Source organism: Microcaecilia unicolor, chromosome 1 (genome assembly GCF_901765095.1).
Source record: "Microcaecilia unicolor chromosome 1, aMicUni1.1, whole genome shotgun sequence".
Taxonomy (NCBI): Eukaryota; Metazoa; Chordata; class Amphibia; order Gymnophiona; family Siphonopidae; genus Microcaecilia; species Microcaecilia unicolor.
In genome coordinates, this window is record NC_044031.1 from 366,309,244 (window position 1) to 366,331,713 (window position 22,470).

At 44.3% G+C, this 22,470-nt stretch overlaps 1 protein-coding gene across 2 annotated transcripts in view; it reads right to left on the reverse strand.

The window, feature by feature from the left end:
• The window catches only part of LOC115474405 (uncharacterized protein DDB_G0271670-like), a 655,547-nt gene that overhangs the window by 387,960 nt on the left and 245,117 nt on the right, over window positions 1-22,470 (reverse strand). For both annotated transcript variants that reach the window (XM_030209864.1, XM_030209856.1), the window contains exon 8: window positions 8,860-8,911. In XM_030209864.1, the coding sequence (XP_030065724.1) occupies window positions 8,860-8,911 (52 nt within the window). The remainder of the gene's footprint in view (window positions 1-8,859; window positions 8,912-22,470) is intronic.

A 22,470-nucleotide genomic window follows, 5' to 3' on the forward strand; every position in this document is an offset into this window, starting at 1 on the left:
GCCGCAGCCAGGGCATGCCTAAAATTACAGGATGAATGGCTTGGGGTAAAATAAGAAACTGTATCTCCTCATGATGAAGAAGACCCACCTGCATCCGAAGCGGAAGAGTGAGATGAGTAATAGGCTGGGGCAGAGTAGAGCCATGAATGGACGTTACTTGAAGAGCTGGTTTACAGGGAATAACCGGCCTAACTAGGCCCTGAAGTAGACGAGCATCAATAAAGTTGCCTCCTGCTCCCGAATCCAGCAAGGCTAGGGTGTTGATTCTGTATTCTTGCCAGAGTAAGATAATTGGTACTGTCATTAAGTTATCCGGAAGGGTTCCTGATCGACCCAAAACCACCCCCTCCACAAGGCTAGGGTCTAAGCATTTCCCGGTTTGTTGGGACACCCCTTCACAAAGTGACCAGATTTCCCACAGTACATACATAGTTTATTCTCCCTCCGGTGGGCCCGTTCAACAGCTGACAGTCGGTACCTGCCAATCACCATAGGTACTTCCGATCCCTCCGCCGTCGGGACCGCAGCTTCCTGAGGAGAGACAGTTCGTTGTCTTTGAGGGTAAAACCTGCGAGACGGACGAGAGGCAACCTGTTCTCGTGCCCGTTCCTGGAAGCGGACATCAATCCGGGTACTTAGGGAAATTAAAGCGTCCAGAGTACTAGGGATTTCACGGCCGGCTAACTCGTCCTTAATGCGCCCACTCAAGCCTTGCCAGAAAATGGCCGTAAGAGCCTCTTGATTCCATTTAAGTTCCGCCGCCAGGGTGCGGAATCGAATAGCATAGGCTCCAACCGAACTGCTCCCTTGCTGAATCCGTAGTAGCTCTCCTGCAGCAGAGGAAGGGCGCCCTGGAACATCAAATACCATGCGGAACCGACGCAGGAATTCTCCTAGTTCAGAAAGGAGAGGATCCTGCTGCTCCCAGAGGGGTGAAGCCCATGCCAGGGCCGAACCGGAGAGTAATGAAATGATGTAGGTAATCTTTTGTTTGTCCGTAGGAAAAGAAGCAGGTTGCATGTCAAAGAGCATTTGACATTGGTTCAGGAATCCGCGGCATGCGGAGGATGTGCCGTCAAACCGGGGAGGTTTAGGCAGACGAAAGGCAGGCTGAGGTGGAGATGTCCTATTTGCTCCGGGAGCCGGTGCTCGCTGTGCTGACATCTGAGAACACACATCTTGCAGTACTCCAGACAATCTGTTGAGCTGGGCCTGTTGTTGTTGAAAAGCTTGAGCCAAGTCGGTCAGATCAGGCTTGTCTGGTGAGCTCATGGCTTCGGCTTTCTGTTAGGCCTATACCACGATAAGTGAGCCCCTGTGCCAAACAACGTCTGGCAGCCAGACAGTTCTGATCTTACCTGGAGAGACAGGACAGGAACCTCCAAAGGAGGGCAGGGCGGAACACAGGATGGCAGGCAAACAGCTGACCAAAGCCAAGGTTCAGGTCCAAACAGAGGTTCAAGGCAGGCGGCAGGCAAAAGCAAAGTCCAGGTCCAAACAGAGGTACAAAGCAGGCGGCAGGCCAAAGCAAAGTCCAGGTCCAAACAGGGTTCAGGGCAGGCGGCAGGCAAAAGCAAAGTCCAGGTCCAAACAGAGGTTCAAGGCAGGCGGCAGGCCAAAGCAAAGTCCAGGTCCAAACAGAGGTTCAAGGCAGGCGGCAGGCCAAAGCAAAGTCCAGGTCCAAACAGGGTTCAGGGCAGGCGGCAGGCAAAAGCAAAGTCCAGGTCCAAACAGAGGTTCAAGGCAGGCGGCAGGCAAAAGCAAAGTCCAGGTCCAAACAGGGATTCAAACAACCAGGCAGCAATCCAAAACACAGAACTCAGGAATCCGCAAGCAGAAGCCGAAGCAAAGAGTTCTGCCAGCCTCTGCACTTAAATAGCCCCCTCCATCAGGAAGATACTCATCAGCTGTCCGGGAGGTGGAGCCGACAACCAACCCCAGAGCTCTGGATAGGCTGGCCACAGAGAGTAGACGGAGAACCGCCGTGACCAGCCAATCCGAGCCCAGAAGGGGCGTTCTCAATGCTCCCAGGTCCCGCACCCGGAAGAGACTTCCCCGTTCTGTGAGCGCCGGCCATTTTGGCAGCGCCGGCGCTCTCCTGCCGCCACAGCGCTAAAGCGGCGAACCGGCGCCGTCCAGGAGGCGGGCATAACTCTCCGCACCCGCCGCTCACAGCCAGCGATACCCCGCTCTCTCCTGCTCACGGAGCGAGGCATCCCAGCGGGCAGGGCGGCGCAGGTAAGGGCCGTGACAACTATACAGTGAGAGCATTCACAGATGTGCAGTTTCTAATTTATTTATGACATTTTATATCCCACATTATCTCAAATAGGATTCAAGTTCAATGTGGCTCACAATATAACAAAAGTAGAACTGACAAGGTGTTCTTGCCCTTTTGCTTTCTTGGACTCTATCCATTACTATACAGCAAGAGCATTCACAGATGTGCAGTTTCTAATATATTTTTGCTCTCTAGCTCTATATTTAATATTTTGAATAAATACATAAATAAAATTGGTTTCAGTCATTCCTCTCCCACAGGTCGAACAATGTGAATAATCTAGGCACTGCCTCCATTTCCTATACTTTATCATGCGGAGTTCACCAGGGCTAAGTTTTGGCCCCTCTACTCTTTAATATCTTCATTTCTCCCCTGTAGTTTTACATAGAGTTTCTAGGGCTTGTTTTTGTTTATGAGGATGGCAACTTGCAGATTGACCCCTTTAACATTACCTCCACCCAGCTACTTTAGTTCCGAAGTCATAAACTTATATTGAGCTACGAGAAATGTACAGGTCTTCTTTATTCCAGCTTTGCCTTCTCTTTCCTAGCCTGCCCTATCATTATTGCCAACACTCCTCTTTCATTGGTACTCTCGGTCAGGGTTCTAGACGTTATCTTGGACGGAAGCCTGACCTTTCGTCCTTACATCACTAATGTTATTCGGTGCTGCTTCTTTAAGCTAAAGATGCTGTTCTCCGTCCAACACTTGTTCACCCCCTCAGCACTGTGTCCTTCACTCCCTAATACTTTCATCCATAGTAACATAGTAGATGACGGCAGAAAAAGACCTGCATGGTCCATCCAGTCTGCCCAACAAGATAACTCATATGTGCTAATTTTTGTGTATACCCTACTTTGATTTGTACCTGTGTTCTTCAGGGCACAGACCGTATAAGTCTGCCCAGCACTATCCCCGCCTCCCAACTACCAGCCCCGCCTCCCAACCACCGGCTCTGGCACAGACCGTATAAGTCTGCCCAGCACTATCCCTGCCTCCCACCACCGGCTCTGGCACAGACCGTACAAGTCTGCCCAGCACTATCCCTGCCCCCCAACCACCAGCCCCGCCTCCCGATCTTGACTAAGCTCCCTTGACTATTATAATGCTCTACTTCATGGACTCCCTAAAAAGGACATTCACAAACTCAAACTAGTTCAAAACGCAGCAACACTTTCTCACTGGTGCTTCACGGTATAACATTACCCCCTGCTCCACAAGAAGAACTGGCTGCCTGTCTCTTTCAGAACTTCCTATAAGCTACTTCTTTTGGTGCACAAAATCTAACATTTGGGTCAAACCCTTTACCTATCCCAATACCTTCTCCCCTATCGTCCCTCACAGACCCTCTGCTCCTCTCAGGCTCATCTACTTTAAGCCCCCCCCCCCCCTCCCCGAGCAAGCTTTTGACATAGTTCTGCACAGGCGACTGATAAATAAATTGAGTACCCTTGGTATGAGACCTACAGTAACTGATTGGGTTAAAAATTGGTTGAATGGAAGGAAAGAGAGGTTAGTGGTAAATGGGGCTTGCTCTATAGAAAAGGATGTTGTCAGTGGAGTACCGCAGGGATCGGTCCTTGAGCCGGCACTTTTTAACGTCTTTGTGAGCAATATTGAGGAAGGGCTGTCTGGTAAGGTTTGTCTCTGCAATAGGGTAGACACCCTGGAGGGTATGAATGACATGAGGAAGGACCTAGAGAAGCTGGAGGAATGGACCGATATTGGCAACTAAGACTTAATCCCAAAGAATGCAGGGTCATGCACTTAGGTCACAAGAATCCGAGCGAACGGTACAGTATAGGGGGTGAAGTGATTCAGTGTACAAAGAAAGAGATGGACTTGGGGGTGATTCTGTCTGATGACGTTAAAGCTTCCAAACAGGTAGAAAAAGCGTCGGTCAAAGCCAGAAGGATGCTTGGGTACATAAAAAGAGGGATGACCAGCAGGAAAAAGGAGGCAATTGTGCCTCTGAATAAGTCTCTGGTGAGGTCCCATTTAGAGTACTGTGTGCAGCTCTGGAGACCGCACCTACGAAAAGATATAAACAGGATGGAGTCGGTCCAGAGGACAGCTACAAAATTAGTAAGCAGTTTTGAACGCAAAAAATATAGGGACAGGCTTATGAACTTCAACATGTATACACTGGAAGAGAGAAGGGAGAGAGGAGACATGATAGAGACGTTTAAATATCTCAAGGGCATTTATATACAGGAGGTGAGCCTTTTTCGATTGAAGGAGAGCTCTGGAACGAGGGGGCATACAATGAAGTTAAGCGGGAATAGGCTTAGGAGTAATCTAATAAAGTATTATTTCGCGGAAAGGGTGGTGGAGGTGTGGAATTGCCTTCCGGTGGAGGTTGTGGAGTCGAGGACTGTCAGAATTTAAAAAGGCATGGGATAAGCATGTGGGATCACGTAGGAAAGGAAGAGTTAAGGGTTACAGAGGATGGGCAGACTGGATGGGCCATATGGCCTTTATCTGCCATCATGTTTCTACTGTACACAATCATATATTTAGTGTTGTTTGTCTTCATCTTCGGAACACCATTCCTTTGACTCTTCAACTAGAAAACCCCTCTTGGCTTTTAAAGTCGAGCTCAAGGCTCACCTGTTTACCATGGCCTTTACTTCTGGCAATACTTCACAACCTGCTGGTTCAGCTGTCCTTACACAGTAGTGTCATATCTGCTTTTTCTTATCCTATATCCTTACTGATCCCCTCCCCTATCTTCTTTCCTCTTTTCTGTCACAAATTTATTTCTCTTTCTTTTCATTATTATTTATTGAATTTGTATTGTGAACCACTCCGATGGATGCTCCGCTAGCGGCATATCAAGACTAAATAAACTCGGAAACTCGGTTATTACCTCCACGAGAAACTACCTGTTTATTGGACCCCATTCCTAATCCGTGGCTTCAGGATCCCAAACACAATCCCCTTTCCCTAACTTTTCTTAAGGTAGGGAACAGCATAACCTCTGGAATTGTTCCACACAATTTGAAGACTATCATCACTCACCCTCTACCAAAGCGACCTAACAGATCTCACTCAGCTGTTTAAGTATAGACCTGTTTCTAACCTGCCATTTTTATCTAAGGTTACTGAAAAGAATTGTACATACTCAGCTGCTTCAACACCTCCAAGCCTCAAAATATTCAAAATATAGCAAAATCTAAATAAATATTTACCCTCGACAATCTGGCTTCAGTACTGAAACCATAAGCGAGCTTCATGAAAACTTCGATACGGGTGACATTGCTTTGGTTGTGACCTTAGATCTCACTGCTGCCTTTGATCTTGTTAACCACTCTCTACTCCTTTCTAGATTTTTTGCTATTGGACCTCTCTGAAATGGTGTTACATAGTAACATAGTAGATGGACGGCAGAAAAAGACCTGCACGGTCCATCCAGTCTGCCCAACAAAACAACTCATGTGTGCTACTTTTGTGTATACCCTACTTTGATTTGTACCTGTGCTCATCAGGGCACAGACCGTATAAGTCTGCCCAGCGCTATCCCTGCCTCCCAACCTCCAGTCCGCCTCCCACCCTGGCTCTGGCACAGACCGTATAAGTCTTTCCCGCACTATACCCCGCCTCCCAACCTCCAGCCCCGCCTCCCACTACCGGCTCTGCTATCCAATCTCGGTTTAAGCTCCTGAGGATCCTTTCCTTCTGAACAGGATTCCTTTATGTTATCCCACGCATGTTTGAATTCCGTTACCGTTTTCCTCCTCCACCACCTCCCGCGGGGAGGCAATTCCAAGCATCCACCACTCCTCCGTGAAGAAATACTTCCTGACATTTTTCTTGAGTCTGCCCCCCCTTCAACTCATTTCATGTCCCTCGTTCTACCGCCTTCGTATCTCCGGAAAAGGTTCGTTTGCGGATTAATACCTTTCAAATATTTGAACGTCTGTATCATATCACCCCTGTTTCTCCTTTCCTCCAAGGTATACATGTCAGGTCAGCAAGTCTCTCCTCATACGTCTTGTTACGCAAAATCTCATACCATTCTCGTAGCTTTTTCTTTGCACTGCTTCGATTCTTTTTACATCCTTAGCAAGATACGGCCTCCAAACTGAACACAATGCTCTAGATGGGGCCTCACCAACGACTTATACAGGGGCATCAACAATGGTTTACATCTTTTCTCACTGATCATTCATTCTCCATTTCCTTGTCCATTTCAGTGTCTATGCCTTCCACTCTCTCCTGCAGTATCCCCCAAAAGTCGATGCAGACACCTCTCCTTTTCAACATTTTTTTTTGAGTTCCCTGGTAACCCTTATTCAGGAATTCTCTATTTCAGCTTACTTTTAATGCAGATGACATCCTTCTTGTGTCATCTTATGATCCCCACTCACCAGACCTCTCTAACCTTCAGAACTGTCTGAAATCAGTGAGTGCCTGGCCTTTGCTCCCACAGTTGATCCTTAAACCTTTCTAAGACAGTAGCAACCTGGCTTACCAGTTGGCCGCTTACTCTATCTCTGTCACTCCTTATCCTACCATAACCCACTGAGCTTGGTAAAATGCTTTAGATTTCTCCTAGATTTACAGTTCTCATTCAGTAAACCAGATCGCTTCAGTAATCGAGTTTTCTTGCTCTTTTCTACATTCACCTCGCTGCGTGCATATCTAAATGATTTCATCCTATGCCACCCTTCTCTATGCCCTGATAGCATCAAGCCTCGATTACCGCAATATCACTTATAAAGGTCTTTAGTCCTTCCTCCTGAAATGTCTTCAATCAGTACAGAATACAGCAGTTAAATGTTTCCCACTTACTCAATATTGGTCCTCGGGAACTACCCCCCAACAAGAGGAAACTGGTGCACACGATGGTCACTGCTGGGCGTCTAATAGTAGCTAGGGCATGGAAATCTGCCACTGTACCTCCTGGTTGCTCAGCTTTGATAGCTAAACTGAACCATATTCATTTGATATCTAACTGACAGCACTTAAAAGAAATAAACTGCTCTCATCACCGTATCTGGGACAGCTATGAACAATGGTTGGACTCAGCTGTGCCACCTCTTCCAGTGGCTACTTCCAGCTGTCTCTCTCTCTCAAGGGGGTGGGGGAGGGGTGTTAGTGGGTGGGTTGGGGGGGAGAACGCTATAGCTTTCATGTTCATCACTATAGCTTGTTCATGGTATGTCCTGTGCTCATAGCATAATCTGATGAACGATGATATATCTGTTTCGTTTGGCACTCTTTTGGTAGTTGTAGGTATTTTGTGTAAACTTAAAACTTTAACAAAAATGCTTTCCCATGCTACCCACTTTGACCTTATTACTCCCCTTCTGTTCAAGCACCATTGGCTTCCAATTATGTATCACATTCAACACAAGATCTTGACTCTAACACATAAGACTTTCGATACCACTCAGGGGTGTGCTGGTAATTTTTAACAACAGGCTCTTTCTCGGGACCGTAGCCAGATCTGCAGTTGGAAGGGCCAGGGGTGACCGGCAACACTTGCCTCTCTCTCCTCCCTCCCTTCGTGCGGGTACGCTAGGCATACCTTTTCTGGCAGTCAATAAATGGACTGCCACCACTCCCAACATCTTGCTCTGAGCAGCATGCTGAAACTTCTCAAACATGCTGGAGAAGTCCCAGCCTGCTGCTCAGAGCTGGAAACAAGGAGTGGGGAGCAGCAGCAGTCTATTTACTTGGCTGGCAGGGCTCAGCATCACCACCAGCAAAGTAAAAGAGAATTCAGCAGGGGGCCCAAGCCCACATTTTGGGAGCCAGTTGTTAAAGTAGCCATGGAGAGCCCTACTTTAACAACCGGCTCCCAAAATTCTTAAAAACTTAACAACCGGCTCTTGAGAGCCTGTGAGAAGCCTGCTCCAGCACACCACTGATACACTATACCTCTTACCTGTACTCTTCCAGTAACTCCCTGTTATCCTCCCCGTGCTCTTCGTTCAGCCTAGAAGTGTCACCTGTCCCTTCCTCAGTATTGGTGAGCCAAATTAGAATCCACTAGTGCTTTTTTTTCTGTACAGCTCTATTCCTTTGGAATTCCCTTCCCGCTTCTTTCTGAGCAGAACTCACCTATCCCAATTTCAGATCTGCTTTGTGAAATCCTATTTATTCAGTCAAACCTTTCCAGACACAAGGGACTGGTGATGTTTCTTGAGTTACAGATTTTCTGTCTTCTTCTTCTGCTATAATACCTTTCTGCTGTCTACCATTCCTATTGAATTGTAGCCTCCTAACATTATTTTGTTTTTAACTGTAAACCACCTTGATTGATCTTGAAAGGCAGTATATCAAGCATCGATAAATGATAATCATTGTATCTTCTTCCCTCTAATAATTACATTTTGGGCTTGGAGTCAGCATAAATGCTGGCCACCTAAGTTTTTTAAGCTTCTCAATGGAGGGTCTGTGTTTTCAGGACTTACAGGTTTTTGTATTATCTGTAAACAATCATACTCCCCCCCCCCCCCCACCCCCCCCCACCAAGTTCCTCAGTAATTCAGCAACAAAAATACTGACAAAGTAACAGTCTCAGTATAAGCCTTGGGACATTTCACCCAGTTTGCTTTGTCCTAACTTCCCTTCTTCTACAGATCGGACAGGTGGAACAAACCTCATAGGATGCTCAACAATCTAGAACAAAAACAAAAACCAAAACAACGATTTGTTTTTGTTTAACTCATCATTGAAAATCAGGCTCACCTCATGAATATTTTCTTTAGTGAAAGCTATAAACTAATCAGAACTACAATGCTGAAATAATACATATTTACATTAGATATCCATACTTAACATGATGTGATGAGATTAGTTTAACACCCTAGAAAATTATGTGGATGTATTCCTTCACCCTCACCAAGAATGTACACTTGCCCAATTAATTAAGCAAGTACAGAAACATATGAACTATTAGTATGCATAGGAATACTGTCTGCAACAACCAACAAACATTCTGTAAACACAGTGAGCTGATACTAAGTTGAAGAATAATATGCATATTGACGCTGATTCTCCTCCACTATAAATATGAAAATTTCTGTGACTGGATGTATTTTTATACAGTATGTGCTGAAACAGCCTTCATATCTGAAATCACCTTGAAATTTGTTCAAGGCCCCTAAGGTGCATGAGCAAAGGAAAAAAACGATGGAATTTTTCAGGTTTTTTTCTTATTTACCTGGAAACAAAATCCTGCTCTTCCTCAACCTTGAAGTAGCGGGAGAACTCCATGCTCAGTGGTTCCTAACTAGACACATGCCTAGAGCTTAAAAGTTAAGGGGGTGTAGCAACCTCAGATGCGCTTAGGACTGCCATCTATCAGGATTCTTTCAGGATTCTACAGATCTATAAATTAACCATCTTGAAGCCAGAACAACAATGAAAGTGGCCTGGATATTTTTCAGAATTTAGCTTTCTATGTTTCTCTAATCTTCATGAGTAAGCTACTCTGCCTGCTTCCAGTGGTAGGATCCAGTCAAATGGAAGGCTCCTTCAGTCATTAAGAAAGGAGTGAGCTGTGGGAAGTTCCAATTGCCCTATTATATCTTCCAAGTTGTAAAAAGGCTGTTGAGAGAGCCTGAGAACTGCATGCAGCCAGTTTAGCCAGAAAGTGTTGGGGAGGGGTGTTGAGAAGGAGAAAATATAAGAGTAATGGGGAAGTGTGAGGGGTCTATTGCAGCAGGCTGAGAAAAACAGCTGGCAGCCAGCAACTGCAAGAACTTTACATGATGGTAGGCAGTGTGGGCGTGTCTGTTTGAAAGTGACAAGAATGCAAGAATGTGACTGAAATGCAAGAATGCAGGCTTGTGCATGCCAAGTATGTGACCAAAGAGCATGAGTGTGTATGCATGTGTGCATGTATGTGTTTTTACATCTCTTGTGGCAACAGTCCATTTAGGCTGGAGTGGAGAGGTCTACTGGTAAAAAATGCACTTATGTTCATACTAAGTAAAGAGAAATGTTCAGTGTCAGCAAACTTTGCCAAACTATTTAGCTACTTGGGCAAATTCCTTTGAAACCTGTCCTAATATTGCCTCCACTTGGTCTAAACCCTTTCAGACCCAAAGAAAGTTAACTACATTTTGCTTCCTCCATTAGTGACGATTTATTCACACATAAAACTATATAAATTTATTTATACCACTTAATTACTGCTGTACTGGGAGAGAGCAAAAAGTCAATCAACCCCAGTATCAATCCAGGTGAAAAATACCTGGCTGGATCCCAAAAAGAGTAAAATGATACTATGCTGCTTATCCAAGGAACAAGTAGTGGATTTTTCCCCAAGTCCACCTTAATGGACTTTTTCTTTGGGGAACATGCCAAACCTTTTTTAAACCCTGCTACACTAACTGTTTTTATCGTATTCTCTGACAATGAATTAATTCCAGAGCTTCAGCGGGGTACAAAATGTAACAAAAATTAAAAAAAAAATTATACACTGGAGACACTTCATTGTGTGCCCCCTTGATGTGACATGAACCTGTTTGTGGGTGTGAGCATTCTTTTAAAGTTCAGAGAACATAGCCAATCGTTTGCCTAAATCATGGGGGAGCAGGATTCTAAGGGAAACCAATCTGAACTTTTCTTTGAACAGATATTTGTTCAGGGCCCTTACGTCTAGGATGGATGAAATCCTCCCATCGTTTGGACATGAGGAAGTAATTAGATAGAATCCTTCCTTCTTCTCCAGGTAGTATAGGCTTGAATGCATGGGTCTATAGAAGGGATAAGAGTTCATCTGCAAGTGCAGCCTGGTCTGACAGTTGAACTTTGACGCTCATGGTGGCAATTTGGAGGTACCCGACCACCAATTAGGGTGTAACTCCAGGCCAGACTATATGAAGAACCCAACCAGTCGTGGGTTATAAGGACCAACCTGTGTGGAAAAGATTTAGCCTCACCAAACGGAAAGTCATCTGTGACAGTCACCTTTATTGCAGCTATGCTCTCTTGGAGCCAGTCAAAAGCTCATGCTTGCTTTGACTGGGAGCTGACTGGGCTTTTTGGGGCCTCTGCTGCCTAGGTCTGGAGTGGGACCTTGGGACTGCTGGGAAGGATGAGCACAGCGAGTATACCTATGCTTCTGAGAGTAGGACTCCTTTGGCGTTTCTGCCAGAAAAAACTCCAAGAAGTGGATGGTTGCAGAAGGAGTGGGCCAAGAGTGAGATTCATGGTATCAGTCCTTTTCTGATGAGATCTGCAACCCCCCTCCACTTTTGTCCCCAAGCAGACTTCTCTCAGCAAGGGATGTCTGCCTGTTTTTCCTGAACCACTGGTTCTAGGTCTGAGAATGCAATAATTAATGCAGAAATCCCAGATGCCACACTGAAAGCATGATAGGTTGCCTGGGCCCCAATGCTTTTGGCACCTTCTACTGGTTACTAATGCACGGGGTTCGTAGATGATCAGTAGAGATGGTAGGAGTGTATGTGGGACACAAATATAGAGGCCTGGTAAACCTTTCTCCCAAAAGACTCCAAAGGGATATCGAGGTGTGGGTACTAGAACCCTTAGCTCTCTTGAGAGCAGATTCAACCACATTAGAGTTGGTGGGGCAGCGTTACTTCTCGAATCTGGAAACCCTTTTGGACTCTGTACATATAGTCCACTCTACTAGAGTACTAGCTGCACAGAGACAGGGGCTCCCAATTCTTCATCTATGCTTGCCAAAGGATGTCATGCATAGGAACGGTCACAGCCTCCACAGGGAGGATCTTCATAGTCGAAGGACATACAACATTCGGCACTGAGCTCGTCCCTCAGTCTCCAAATCAAAATGGATAGACTCTGGTGGGGGCTTTCTCCTTTCCTGAGTTGGGGAGAGGTCTTATGGTAGACCAAGAGTGCCCTCCTCAGAGACCTCCTCTGGTTCAACTTCAGACACCCAGGAACGTGTCTGAGTCAGACTCAACACAGTACTCCTCCTGAGTAGGCAGCGTCTGTTTGTCTGCCTCAGGCTACTAGTCTAAAGTCAGTGCACAGATGACAAGGCATGGACCCTCAAGGATTGGTTGGGGCATAGCCCATGGTCGGCATCGATGCCCTCGAAACTTCAGCACTGCACCAAAGATCTGCTCCAACTTCTCACTTGCAGCATGGGCTTGGCACCTCTCCCTTTCCTAAGAGGCCGGCATAGTAAAGGTGGAGTTGTGTCAGAGCCAAAATCGAAGGTTGGTCTTGGTGTATAGGATACTGCACATCAGCACCGACTGCATCTCCTCTCGGTGCCAACACTCCTCAGGTACTGGACAGCAACAATGACCTGGAGCTCCTGGCACCATTCTTTGAACGGGACCAATATCAATGCTCCTTCACTTGATACATGACAATGTTGAATCCTGATGTCCTCAGTGACAGGTCTGATGTATGTCGGTCCGATGGAGCCCTCCCAGTGCCCAATGCGAGGCAGGGGAAGACCTCCTCGATGCCAGTACGCCCCCAGTGTCCAATGTAGTTCTGCCAGCCATAGGGACCTATTGCTGAATTTGATTGACCACCACTAAAAGTTTCTTGCACTGAGTCTCTGACTTTTTATGTCCTCTTCTGCATGTCAGAACAGAGAGGCTGTATAGTCAGGTCATGTTCTGTAACGTTTGTAAACATTTAAGACTGTTGCTTGAAATTCCAGCATAAATCACATTCCATAATCCAATCAAGAGGTGAGGAAAGACTATATTAAAGAGTGCAAATAGGTACTTTAAGGAGTATAGTTGACAAAAGATATAAAAACCTCATTTGACAACAGAAGAGTCCTGCTCATTGAAACATAATTTATGGTCAATTATGACTCCCAGATAACTAAAGCAATCTACCAGTTTTACAGGACTACCACATAAGGTGGGAATTATTGTAGGCCTATCCACATGACCTGCAAGCCAACAGACCACTGTTTTACTAACATTCAAGACTAAGTGATGATCCTCAAGCTAACAAGAAACTGTAGTCAAACATTTTTTGGACAGTAAACAGGTCCAGGGTGGACGTTTGCTACCACAAGAATATCATGTAAATGAGAAAATTAGTTCTATGTTATCAGTCATAAAAATATTTGAAGCCTGCAAAAAGGAAGGACTATGAGTGTTTGATAAGAAGGCCAGTATAGTATAATGAGAATCATTATGCTGGACCTTTTTTTGAAAACTGTGTAAGACTTTTGCTATTAAAGAGATGGAAGGATAAGCCAGATTCAGTTTATAGCCAACACGTCCCTTGTTAGCCAATCTGAAGATGGATACACTGGAGATCAGAGGAAGTAACTTTTACCATTCTCTCTACTGGCAAATAGGTCTGTTTGAGCTCTTCATGTTTAAATATGATCTGTAGGATTTTATAGTCCAGAGACCACTCATGGAATTGAAGACCTCTACTAAACCTGTCAGCTATCTGGTCCAGAATGTAAATATCTTGAATTAGTATATGACTGAAAATCACAAAGTCCAAATTAATGCTGCTTCATGGCAACCTATTCCTCCTCACCTGTAAACACAACATGGAAACTACTTGCCCATTTGAATAAAAACCAAGTCATCTGAAAGATAATATCTGAGCATTCTGATGGAGTAGTATGTTGCCCAGAACTACAAGTAATTGATATGGAGCAGTCATTCAACAACTGGTGTTGGAAGCATCCACTATGAGAACAGAGTGGTATTCTTGTGGTGAAAAGACAGCTCTGATCAAGCTCAATTTGGACACCCACCTCTGCAGCTTAATCTGAAGTGACATGTGTTTATTCCATTGGAATTTGAAATTCTTTTGTAACCTTCTCATTTCAGGCAGCCACATGACAAGGACCGCTGCAGCTAAATGGCTCTACAAGTAGCCACCACAAAGACAATACATTAATTTTTGTAATCAGCCTTGTAGCAGAAAAGCTTTCACTTGAACTGTGTCCCCAATAGCTCCTACAAGCAAAATCTTATTTGCAGGTTGAAGGGTGATATCAAGTTTAATGACAAGCCGCAGGACCTGAAAGAAAAATTGTTTTTATCTTTGAGGACAAGAGCCAGATCTAGCAAGGAAGCTGACAGAAGTCAGTCACTGAAGAATGGAAATACTGACTGTCCCTGTTGTGCAGGTGAGCAGTCACCACATGAGGCATTTGATGAAAACTGTTAGGGGTTGAAGGGAAGGACTTTTCACTGGTAATAACCAAGATGCAGAAGGAGGTGAAAACATTTTCTGCAACAGGAATGAATCAGGATCCAGAAAGCACAGCCAGGTTCCCTCTGTCAAGTAGGTAAGGATGGAGAGAACAGTGGAATCTTAGACTTTTCCTTGCATAGAAACAAGCTAAGGTATCTAAGGTTTAAAACGTGATCCTTCTTGGGAATTGAGAAGTACTTGGAATAGACGCCACACGTCCTTTCCTGAATAGGTTCTATTGCATTTGACTGGAAAAGGCGTGCGATTTCTTGGAACAAGCAAGCATGAGTAAGGTATCTGAAACCAAATCTGAAGTCAATCTGACAGCAAAGACTGAAACTTGAAGTGGTACTCCAGTTCGATAATGTTGAGAACCCTGGAACCTGCTGTGATCTTTTTTTCACTGCTAAAGTAAGAATTGTACCAGACATCCTACAGGTAAGGCAGTATGTATAGTCTGGAAGGACACTAGCTATGACTGCTGAGACAGACAAAAATAGAAGGTTGATTTGGTTGCAGAGGTACAGCCTGCTTCATACGCCCTCTTTCTGTCAAGGTTTAGCAAAAAATCATATGCTGGCCTTCCTATGGTTACCTGACAATTGGAACCAACTTTTAGAACGGGAGAAACTTCTGCAATAGCATGTTGTTAATTATCATCTAGAGCAGTATTGTCCAACCTTTTTCTATTGGGGGCCACATTTTATAACATTTGGCGGGCCAAAACACGAATGGATGCATACGCTGCACATACTCTCTGAGAATCACATATGTGGGGCCCCCCCAATGCCGTCACCCATTTGCTCTCTCTATGTGCCCCCCGTCTTCACCCGTTCTCTCTCTCTTTCTCTCTACGTGCCCACCCCAAGCCATCACCCATTGCTCTCTCTCTCATATGTGCCCCTCCCACATTCACCATCTTTGGTTCAACATTGAGCATAAAGTAGCAGAGGAAGAAAAAGCTGAAAAAAATGGAGTCCTCTTTGTTTTAGCTGGACTCGTCGTGCCTCACCTGGCTTCAGCTGCAAATCCTCCAGCAAGATCCCTACTTCCCTGACACAACTCCTCTAACTGCGGACTAGAGCCATTGGCACCAGAAAGTTTTGGGTTGGTCTCACGGTATCAAGCCTCATGATCTTGTCAAAGGAATCTGCTTTTCTACTGAGCTTCTGAGAGCCAGAAAAATTAAGGGGTCCTTTTACTAAGGTGTGCTGAAAAATGGCCTGCACTGTTGTAAGCATGTGTATTGGACACGCGCAAGTCCATTTTTCAGCGCGCCTGCTAAAAAGACCTTTTTTTTTGCCGAAAATGGACATGCGACAAAATTTTAATTGGCATGCATCCATTTTGAGCTTGAGACCTTACCGCCACCCATTGACTTACATACAGGCATAATTGTTAGTGGTGATTGCCATATAAAAAGCTGTTGCTTCTCTAATAGAAAGTTGAATGGAAATGGGGACTGCGGGAATCCTGCAGAACCGCAGGATTCCCGCAGGTATGGAAGAAGTTACTGTGGGATTCCATGGGATGGAAGATGTTACTGTGGGATCCCTGTGGGAATGTAGTCAAAATCTAAGGCGACTCCCGAATGAGGCTTGTAATGCATTATAAAAGGCAACTGGAGCACCAGAATGAGACTTGGAACATACAGAGAGAAGCAGTTGGAGTGCTAGAATGAGGTTTGGCATACTCAGAGAGGCAGCCGGAACACCAGGTTGAGGCTTGGAATACTTACTGGTTTGAATAGTGAATACCATCCAAAAAAAAAAAAGGAGGCTGTTGGGGATTGAGAGGGATTAAGCTTCAATTCCTGCTGGGTACGGGTGGAAATGAAAAGAGACTCATTGTTGGAATGGAATACAGGCATGTATGGGTTACATTCCACTGAGGATGAGAGAAATTTCTGTCCCCATGCAACTCTCTATTCTCTAACAGGACACAGATTAGAATGGGCATAGTAGCCTTTAAAGCTTCTATGAACTTGAAAAGCCAAATACATCTGAACAAAGGGCCCTTATCTAGAAATGCTTTGAGTGTGAGGTACAAGATATCTTCATAGGGAGGACCTGTTCCACACGAATCTGGAAACAGATCAGAAGGAATTCAGGGTCTTTATTTTTAAGTTTACTCTGCTTATTTAGCAAAGGCAGTTTAAGGATTTGAGGGTTTTTTTTTTGTTTAACATTTAATGTCTCTTTTAGAGTTTCATAGGCTAGCAGGTAAGGAACTATTCTAAAAGTTACCATAGCATCAGTGTACAGCTAAGCTGATAGTCACAGGAAACCTCAGTTCAGAGTTTTAACTTTAGCTTGCAATATAGCTTAGCCATTTAAAATAAAAGGACTACCTATCAGAAAGCAAGGTAGGGTCATAATTGTGTTATCCTATTTTAAAATTATTTGCTAGAGAAATTCCTTTACAGAGACTCCTTTACAAAGGGTCTTCCTGTTAGGAAGTAAGAACACCATGATAGTGTTCAGTTATTTGTCAATCAAGCCATAGTGACTGATTAAGAGGAAAGTTGAAAAGGGCCCTGCTGTCACACTGATTGCAGTGCGAGTTATAGAAGCAGCACAGGCACATAAGTAAGCCAAGCTTTAAGTTCTTCTCTGTCCAGAAGAGGTGCTATGAGAGGATTTCCAGAGCAAGACAGGACTTCACTGGTAATTTATTTGCTGGGAAATTACATTTAAACTTGGAGAAAGACAGACAGAGACAAATAGGTAATCTCAGTGTCTTTATGTTTAAGTTTAAATATTTGAAAGGTATTAATCCGCAAACGAACCTTTTCCGTAGATGGGAAGGCGGTAGAACTAGAGGAAATGAAATGAGATTGAAGGGGGGCAGACTCAAGAAAAATGTCAGGAATATTTTTTCACGGAGAGAGAGTGGTGGATACTTGGAATGCCCTCCCGTGGGAGGTGGTGGAGATGAAAAAGGTAATGGAGTTCAAAAATGCGTGGGATAAACATAAAGGAATCCTGCTCAGAAGGAATGGATCCTCAGAAGCTTAGCGGAGATTGGGTGGCAGAGCCGGTGGTGGGAGGCGTGGCTAGTGGTTGGGAGGCGGGGCTAGTGCTGGGCAGACTTCTACGGTCTGTGCCCTGAAAATGGCAGATGCAAATCAAGGTCAGGTATACACATAAAGTGACACATATGAGTCTATCTTGTTGTCTATCAGACTGGATAGACCGTACAGGTCTTTCTCTGCCGTCATCTACTATGTTACTCTGCTTATATAGAAAAGGCAGTTTAAGGAACAGGTGGGTTTTTTTTGTTTAACATTTAAAAGTTTCTATTACAGTTTCATAGGCTAGCAGTTAAGGAACTATTCTAGAGGTTTACTCTAGCATCAGTGTAGAGCAGAGCCAATAGTCACAGGAAACCTCAGTTTAGAGCAATATAAAAGATATGTGAGCAGCCCTAATCTGGAAGTCACCATTGTACCTGATTTCAATCCTGCTTGATGATGGAAAGCATTGTTGCTCACCTGAATAGATACTTCCTACAGATATTAGGATTAATTAGGCATACAATCCCTCCCATTTTCTTAAGCTTAGTTCTAGAGCTCAAGAATTTAACAATCAAGGAGCTGAGAGATCACTGCACATCGGAATTGCCACACATACTTATAAATTTACACTTAGTTATGATCTTTTGTCACCCTCTGTGTAGTATAGAGCTGTTTGATTTTGCAGATCAGCCAGCTTTGCATATATAACTTATTCCCTTATCTATGATCTATAGCTATAGCTTGTGTCTCCTTGGCTTTGTCAGGGCCAAGTTAACAGACAGGTTTGCTTGGCCTAAAATAATGGGCCATAAACTTTAAAACCTCTGTTTCAAAAGACTCTGAATTAATACAGAGACATTTTCAGGAAGGACAATTATGAGTGTATTCGAGGGAGGGAGGTTACAAAAGGCAAATGATGGATAATTGGGAAAACTACCAAAGAAGCAGAATTATGTGAAGGTGATCTTAGGTCAGAGTTGAAGAATACCAGATAAGTAAGAGAGAAAATACAAGGCATTAAGTGATTGGACAAAATTAAGCTTCAGTAATCTGACAAGCACATTTTGTGGTAGTCAGATTTTTGTTAAGCTTCCAGGGAAATACACAGGAACACCAGAGAGAGAGATTTTATTTTTCTTATACTGAAATTTAGACTGATAAAAATAAGAATTCAATTTTCAAAAGAATATTTATTGTAACCATTTATTTACTCTAATAAATTTTAGGATTATTATAAAAGAGAGGAGTGGTGGTAGCCGTGTTAGTCCACTCTTAAGGTTATTAATAGAAATCAAACAAAATAAAACATGGAAAAGAAAATAAGATGATACCTTTTTTATTGGACATAACTTAATACATTTCTTGATTAGCTTTCGAAGGTTGCCCTTCTTCGTCAGATCGGAAATATTATCGTACGCAGCGCTTCACAATTGAACATGAAGAAAAGACAGTCCCTGCTCAAAAGAGCTTACAATCTAAATCAGGACAGGCAGACAGGACAAATAAGGGATAAGGGTAGAACAGTCAGATAGGACACATAGGGAAAAGGGACTACTGAAGAGAGGAAGACAAGATAAGGTTACAAGCAGGTGACAAGTTAGGAATTAAAAGCAGCATCAAACAGGTAGGCCTTTAGCCCGGATTTGAAGGCGGCCAGGGATGGAGCTTGAAGTAATGGCTCAGGAAGTCTATTCCAGGCATAAGGTATGGCGAGATAAAGGAACTGAGTCTGGAGGTACGATGGAGGAGAAGGGTGCAATTAGGAGAGATTTGCCTAGTGACCGGAGGGTGGAGAGGTAGTGAGGGGCAGCAGAGTGAATGCACTTATAGGTTAATAAGAGGAGTTTGAACTATATACGGAAACGGATAGGGAGCCACTGAAGTGACTTCAGAAGAGGGCTGATATGGGCATAGCGACTTCGGTGAAATATTAAACGTGCAGCAGAATTTTGAACAGATTGAAGAGGACAGAGAAGGCTGTGTGGAAGACCTGTGAGAAGCAAGTTGCAGTAGTCCAAGCGAGAGGTGATGAGAGTGTGGATGAGGGTTCTGGTAGCGTGCTCAGAAAGGAGAGGGCGAATTTTGGCAATATTATAGAGGAAGAAACGACAGGTTTTAGCAATCTGTTGAATATGCGCAGAGAAGGAGAGGGCCTATAAGGGCAGGACCAGAGCTTGAGAGACAGAAGGGAAGGCCGAAGGCGTGCCGAGCAAAGAACACGTGAACACGCTTTTCACTGCTGACGCCGCCTTAACCCGGAGGTACGCCTTTTAAATTTCGGAGGAGGGGGGGCCCTGGTGCTGGGAGGGAGGGAGCGCGGGCGAGCGGCCTGGTGCTTCCTTGGTTGGTTGGAGGGAGGTAGGGAGGCCAGCCTGGTGCTCGGAGGGAGTGTGGGCGGACCAGCGATGGCACGCACGCCATAGGTTCGCCATCACTGTTCTATAGTAACCTATGTAACTTTGTAAGTCTAAGTGCTTTGAAAATGAGCCTCAATGTCAACACAATACGTAATAGAACTCTTTAATTGATAGTGAAGGGTAAAGCAAAGATGGAACATATAGATAGGTAAGAGAGTTAGAAACTAAGGTGATTAATTTAAAGAAAGTTGCACATGAGGTTAGAGATGGTTTAATATTACCTCAGCTAGGGTAGGAGTGGATAAACATGTCCTGCTGCAGTATGTGCAGCCTGTGTCACTCCTTGTGTGTGTGAGTGAGACTAAGTTAGTTACTTCTTCCATTAAAGACCTGGTTGAAGAGCCAAGCTTTCACCTGCTTCCTGAAGTAGAGATAGTCTAGTGTTAAGCGAAGCCTTTCAGGCAGCGCATTCCAGAGTGTGGGGGTTACTCTGGAGAAGGCTCGCTTGCGGGTATCACATCATATAATGTTTTTTGGAGATGGTGTAGTTAGTGATAGTCCTTGAGAGGATCTTTGTGACCTTGGCAGTGTGTAGAGGATCATCCTATTCTTCAGGTACTCAGGGCCATTTCCTTTAAGAGTCTTGAAGATCAGACTTAACGAGTTTTAATTTAACCTTGTATTGTACTGGTAACCAATTAAGTTTTTGCAAAAACGCTATGATGTGGTCACGTCGCTTGCAACCTTCTATGAGTCTTGCTGCTGCATTCTGATTCAACTGGAGCTGGTGCAGGCCCTTTGTAGTCAAGACCGCTGTAAAGTGCATTGCAGTAATCCAGTCTTGATGTTATCATGACATGCACAACCAGGATAAGATTTACCTTCTAGATGTAGAAGCAGCTCTTGAAGGTTGCTTGGATTTGGGGAATCAGAGTAAGTGTTGAATCTAATTTATTCCAAGATTCCTGACTTGTGATTTGAAGGGGAGTTCATACTTCTCAAAAGGAATTTTGATGTCAGGTATGTATCCATTTGTGTTAGGGTTCCAGAGAAACTCAGTTTTACTTAGGTTCAGTTTGTTGTATTTAGCCCATTCTTGAACTGAAGTTAGACAGGTAATCAGTTTATTCAAGGCTGTGGGTAAGTCAGGTTCAATGATTATGAGTAGCTGCATATCATCCGCATAGATGTAGAAGTGAGTGTCCATTGACCAAATCAGTTCAGCTAGTGGCTTTGAGGTAGATACTGAACAGAATAGGTGACAGTATTGATCCTTGTGGTACCCTGAAGGTCAATGTCCAAGGTGGTGATGAGTTGCTGCCAAACATTATGGATTGTTGCCTGTCTGATAGATAGGATCTGAACCAGGCAAGCACTGTCCCATTGATTCCTGTTTCTGTCAGTCATGCTAGCATGAAATCATGATCCACAATGTCAAAAGTTGCTGGGAAATCTAGCAATACTAACACTGAGGTGAATCCCCTGTCTCAGTTTCTGTGAAGATCATCTAGTAGGGATACGAGGACTGTTTCTGTTCCATAACTGGGTTTGAATCCAGATAGCCGGTTTCTCTTTTCTAGCCAATCATTAAGTTGAACACAGACTGTTGGTTCTATGGGTTTCCCTAAAAATGGGATGCTGGATACTGGCCGGTAACTTTCAAGTTTGTCCTGGTCAAGGTTGTTTTTCTTTAGCAAAGGGCGAGCCACTGCCATTTTTGTTGATGTTTGTAGCTGCCCATTAGAAAGAGAGGTGTTCACAATTTTTGTGGCGCCTTCTATAAGGCCCATACTTGCCTGCTTCGCTATCTTTAATGGGCAGGGGTTGAGGGAGCAAGTAGTTGGTCAAAGGTCTCTTAGAATTTTGTCATGGCTCTCCTCTGTCATTGGGTTAAAAGTGCCCCATCTGTCTCTGTCAGGAGAGGATGAGTTTGTGCACCCCTGGTTAGGGACTGGGTGGGATTGCCTGAAAATCCTGGTGGAGACTTTTAATTTTCTTGGCAATGTATGCAGCAAAATCATTGCAGTTCAGTTTAGATTGGGCAGGCTGGTTTTGTTGTGGGCTGTTTACTATACTGAACAACTGCTTGGCTGAACTGGCAAGCCTGTGCAATACATTGACAGAAATACTGTTTTTTGGTTGCTGTTAAGGCTTGGAGGTACTTTTGTCATGTGCTTCTTTAAGTTTAGTCTGTCTTCATCCAGGCAAAATTTACGCCATCTCCTTTCCAGTTTCCGTCCTTCAAGTTTAAGGATCCAAAGTTCTGGAGAAACCCAAGGTGAGCGTTTGAGATTGGGGCATAAGACCTTTTTTAATGGTGCCATTTTCTCTAAGGTCTTGGCTAAGTGTGTATTCCAGATGTTAACCTGTTCTGACACTGCAGTTGTCTTTTCATACACATGTGGATAGTCCAAGGCATCTAGGAAATTTTCCGCAGTCAGCTTTTTTTTGTCTCTGTTCTCCTTCCAAACTCTGGGAGGTGCCATTTGATTCAGGAGTCAGTCACTTAGGGAAAATTTAATTAGAAAATGGTCTAACCATGATAGGGTTGTTATTTCAATACTGTTATCCCAGAATTCTGGGATATCCACCCCTTTGTAGAATACCAGGTCTAGTATGTGACCCTTTTCGTGGGTTGGAGAACTGATCACCTGTGTAAATCCTAGTGCTGT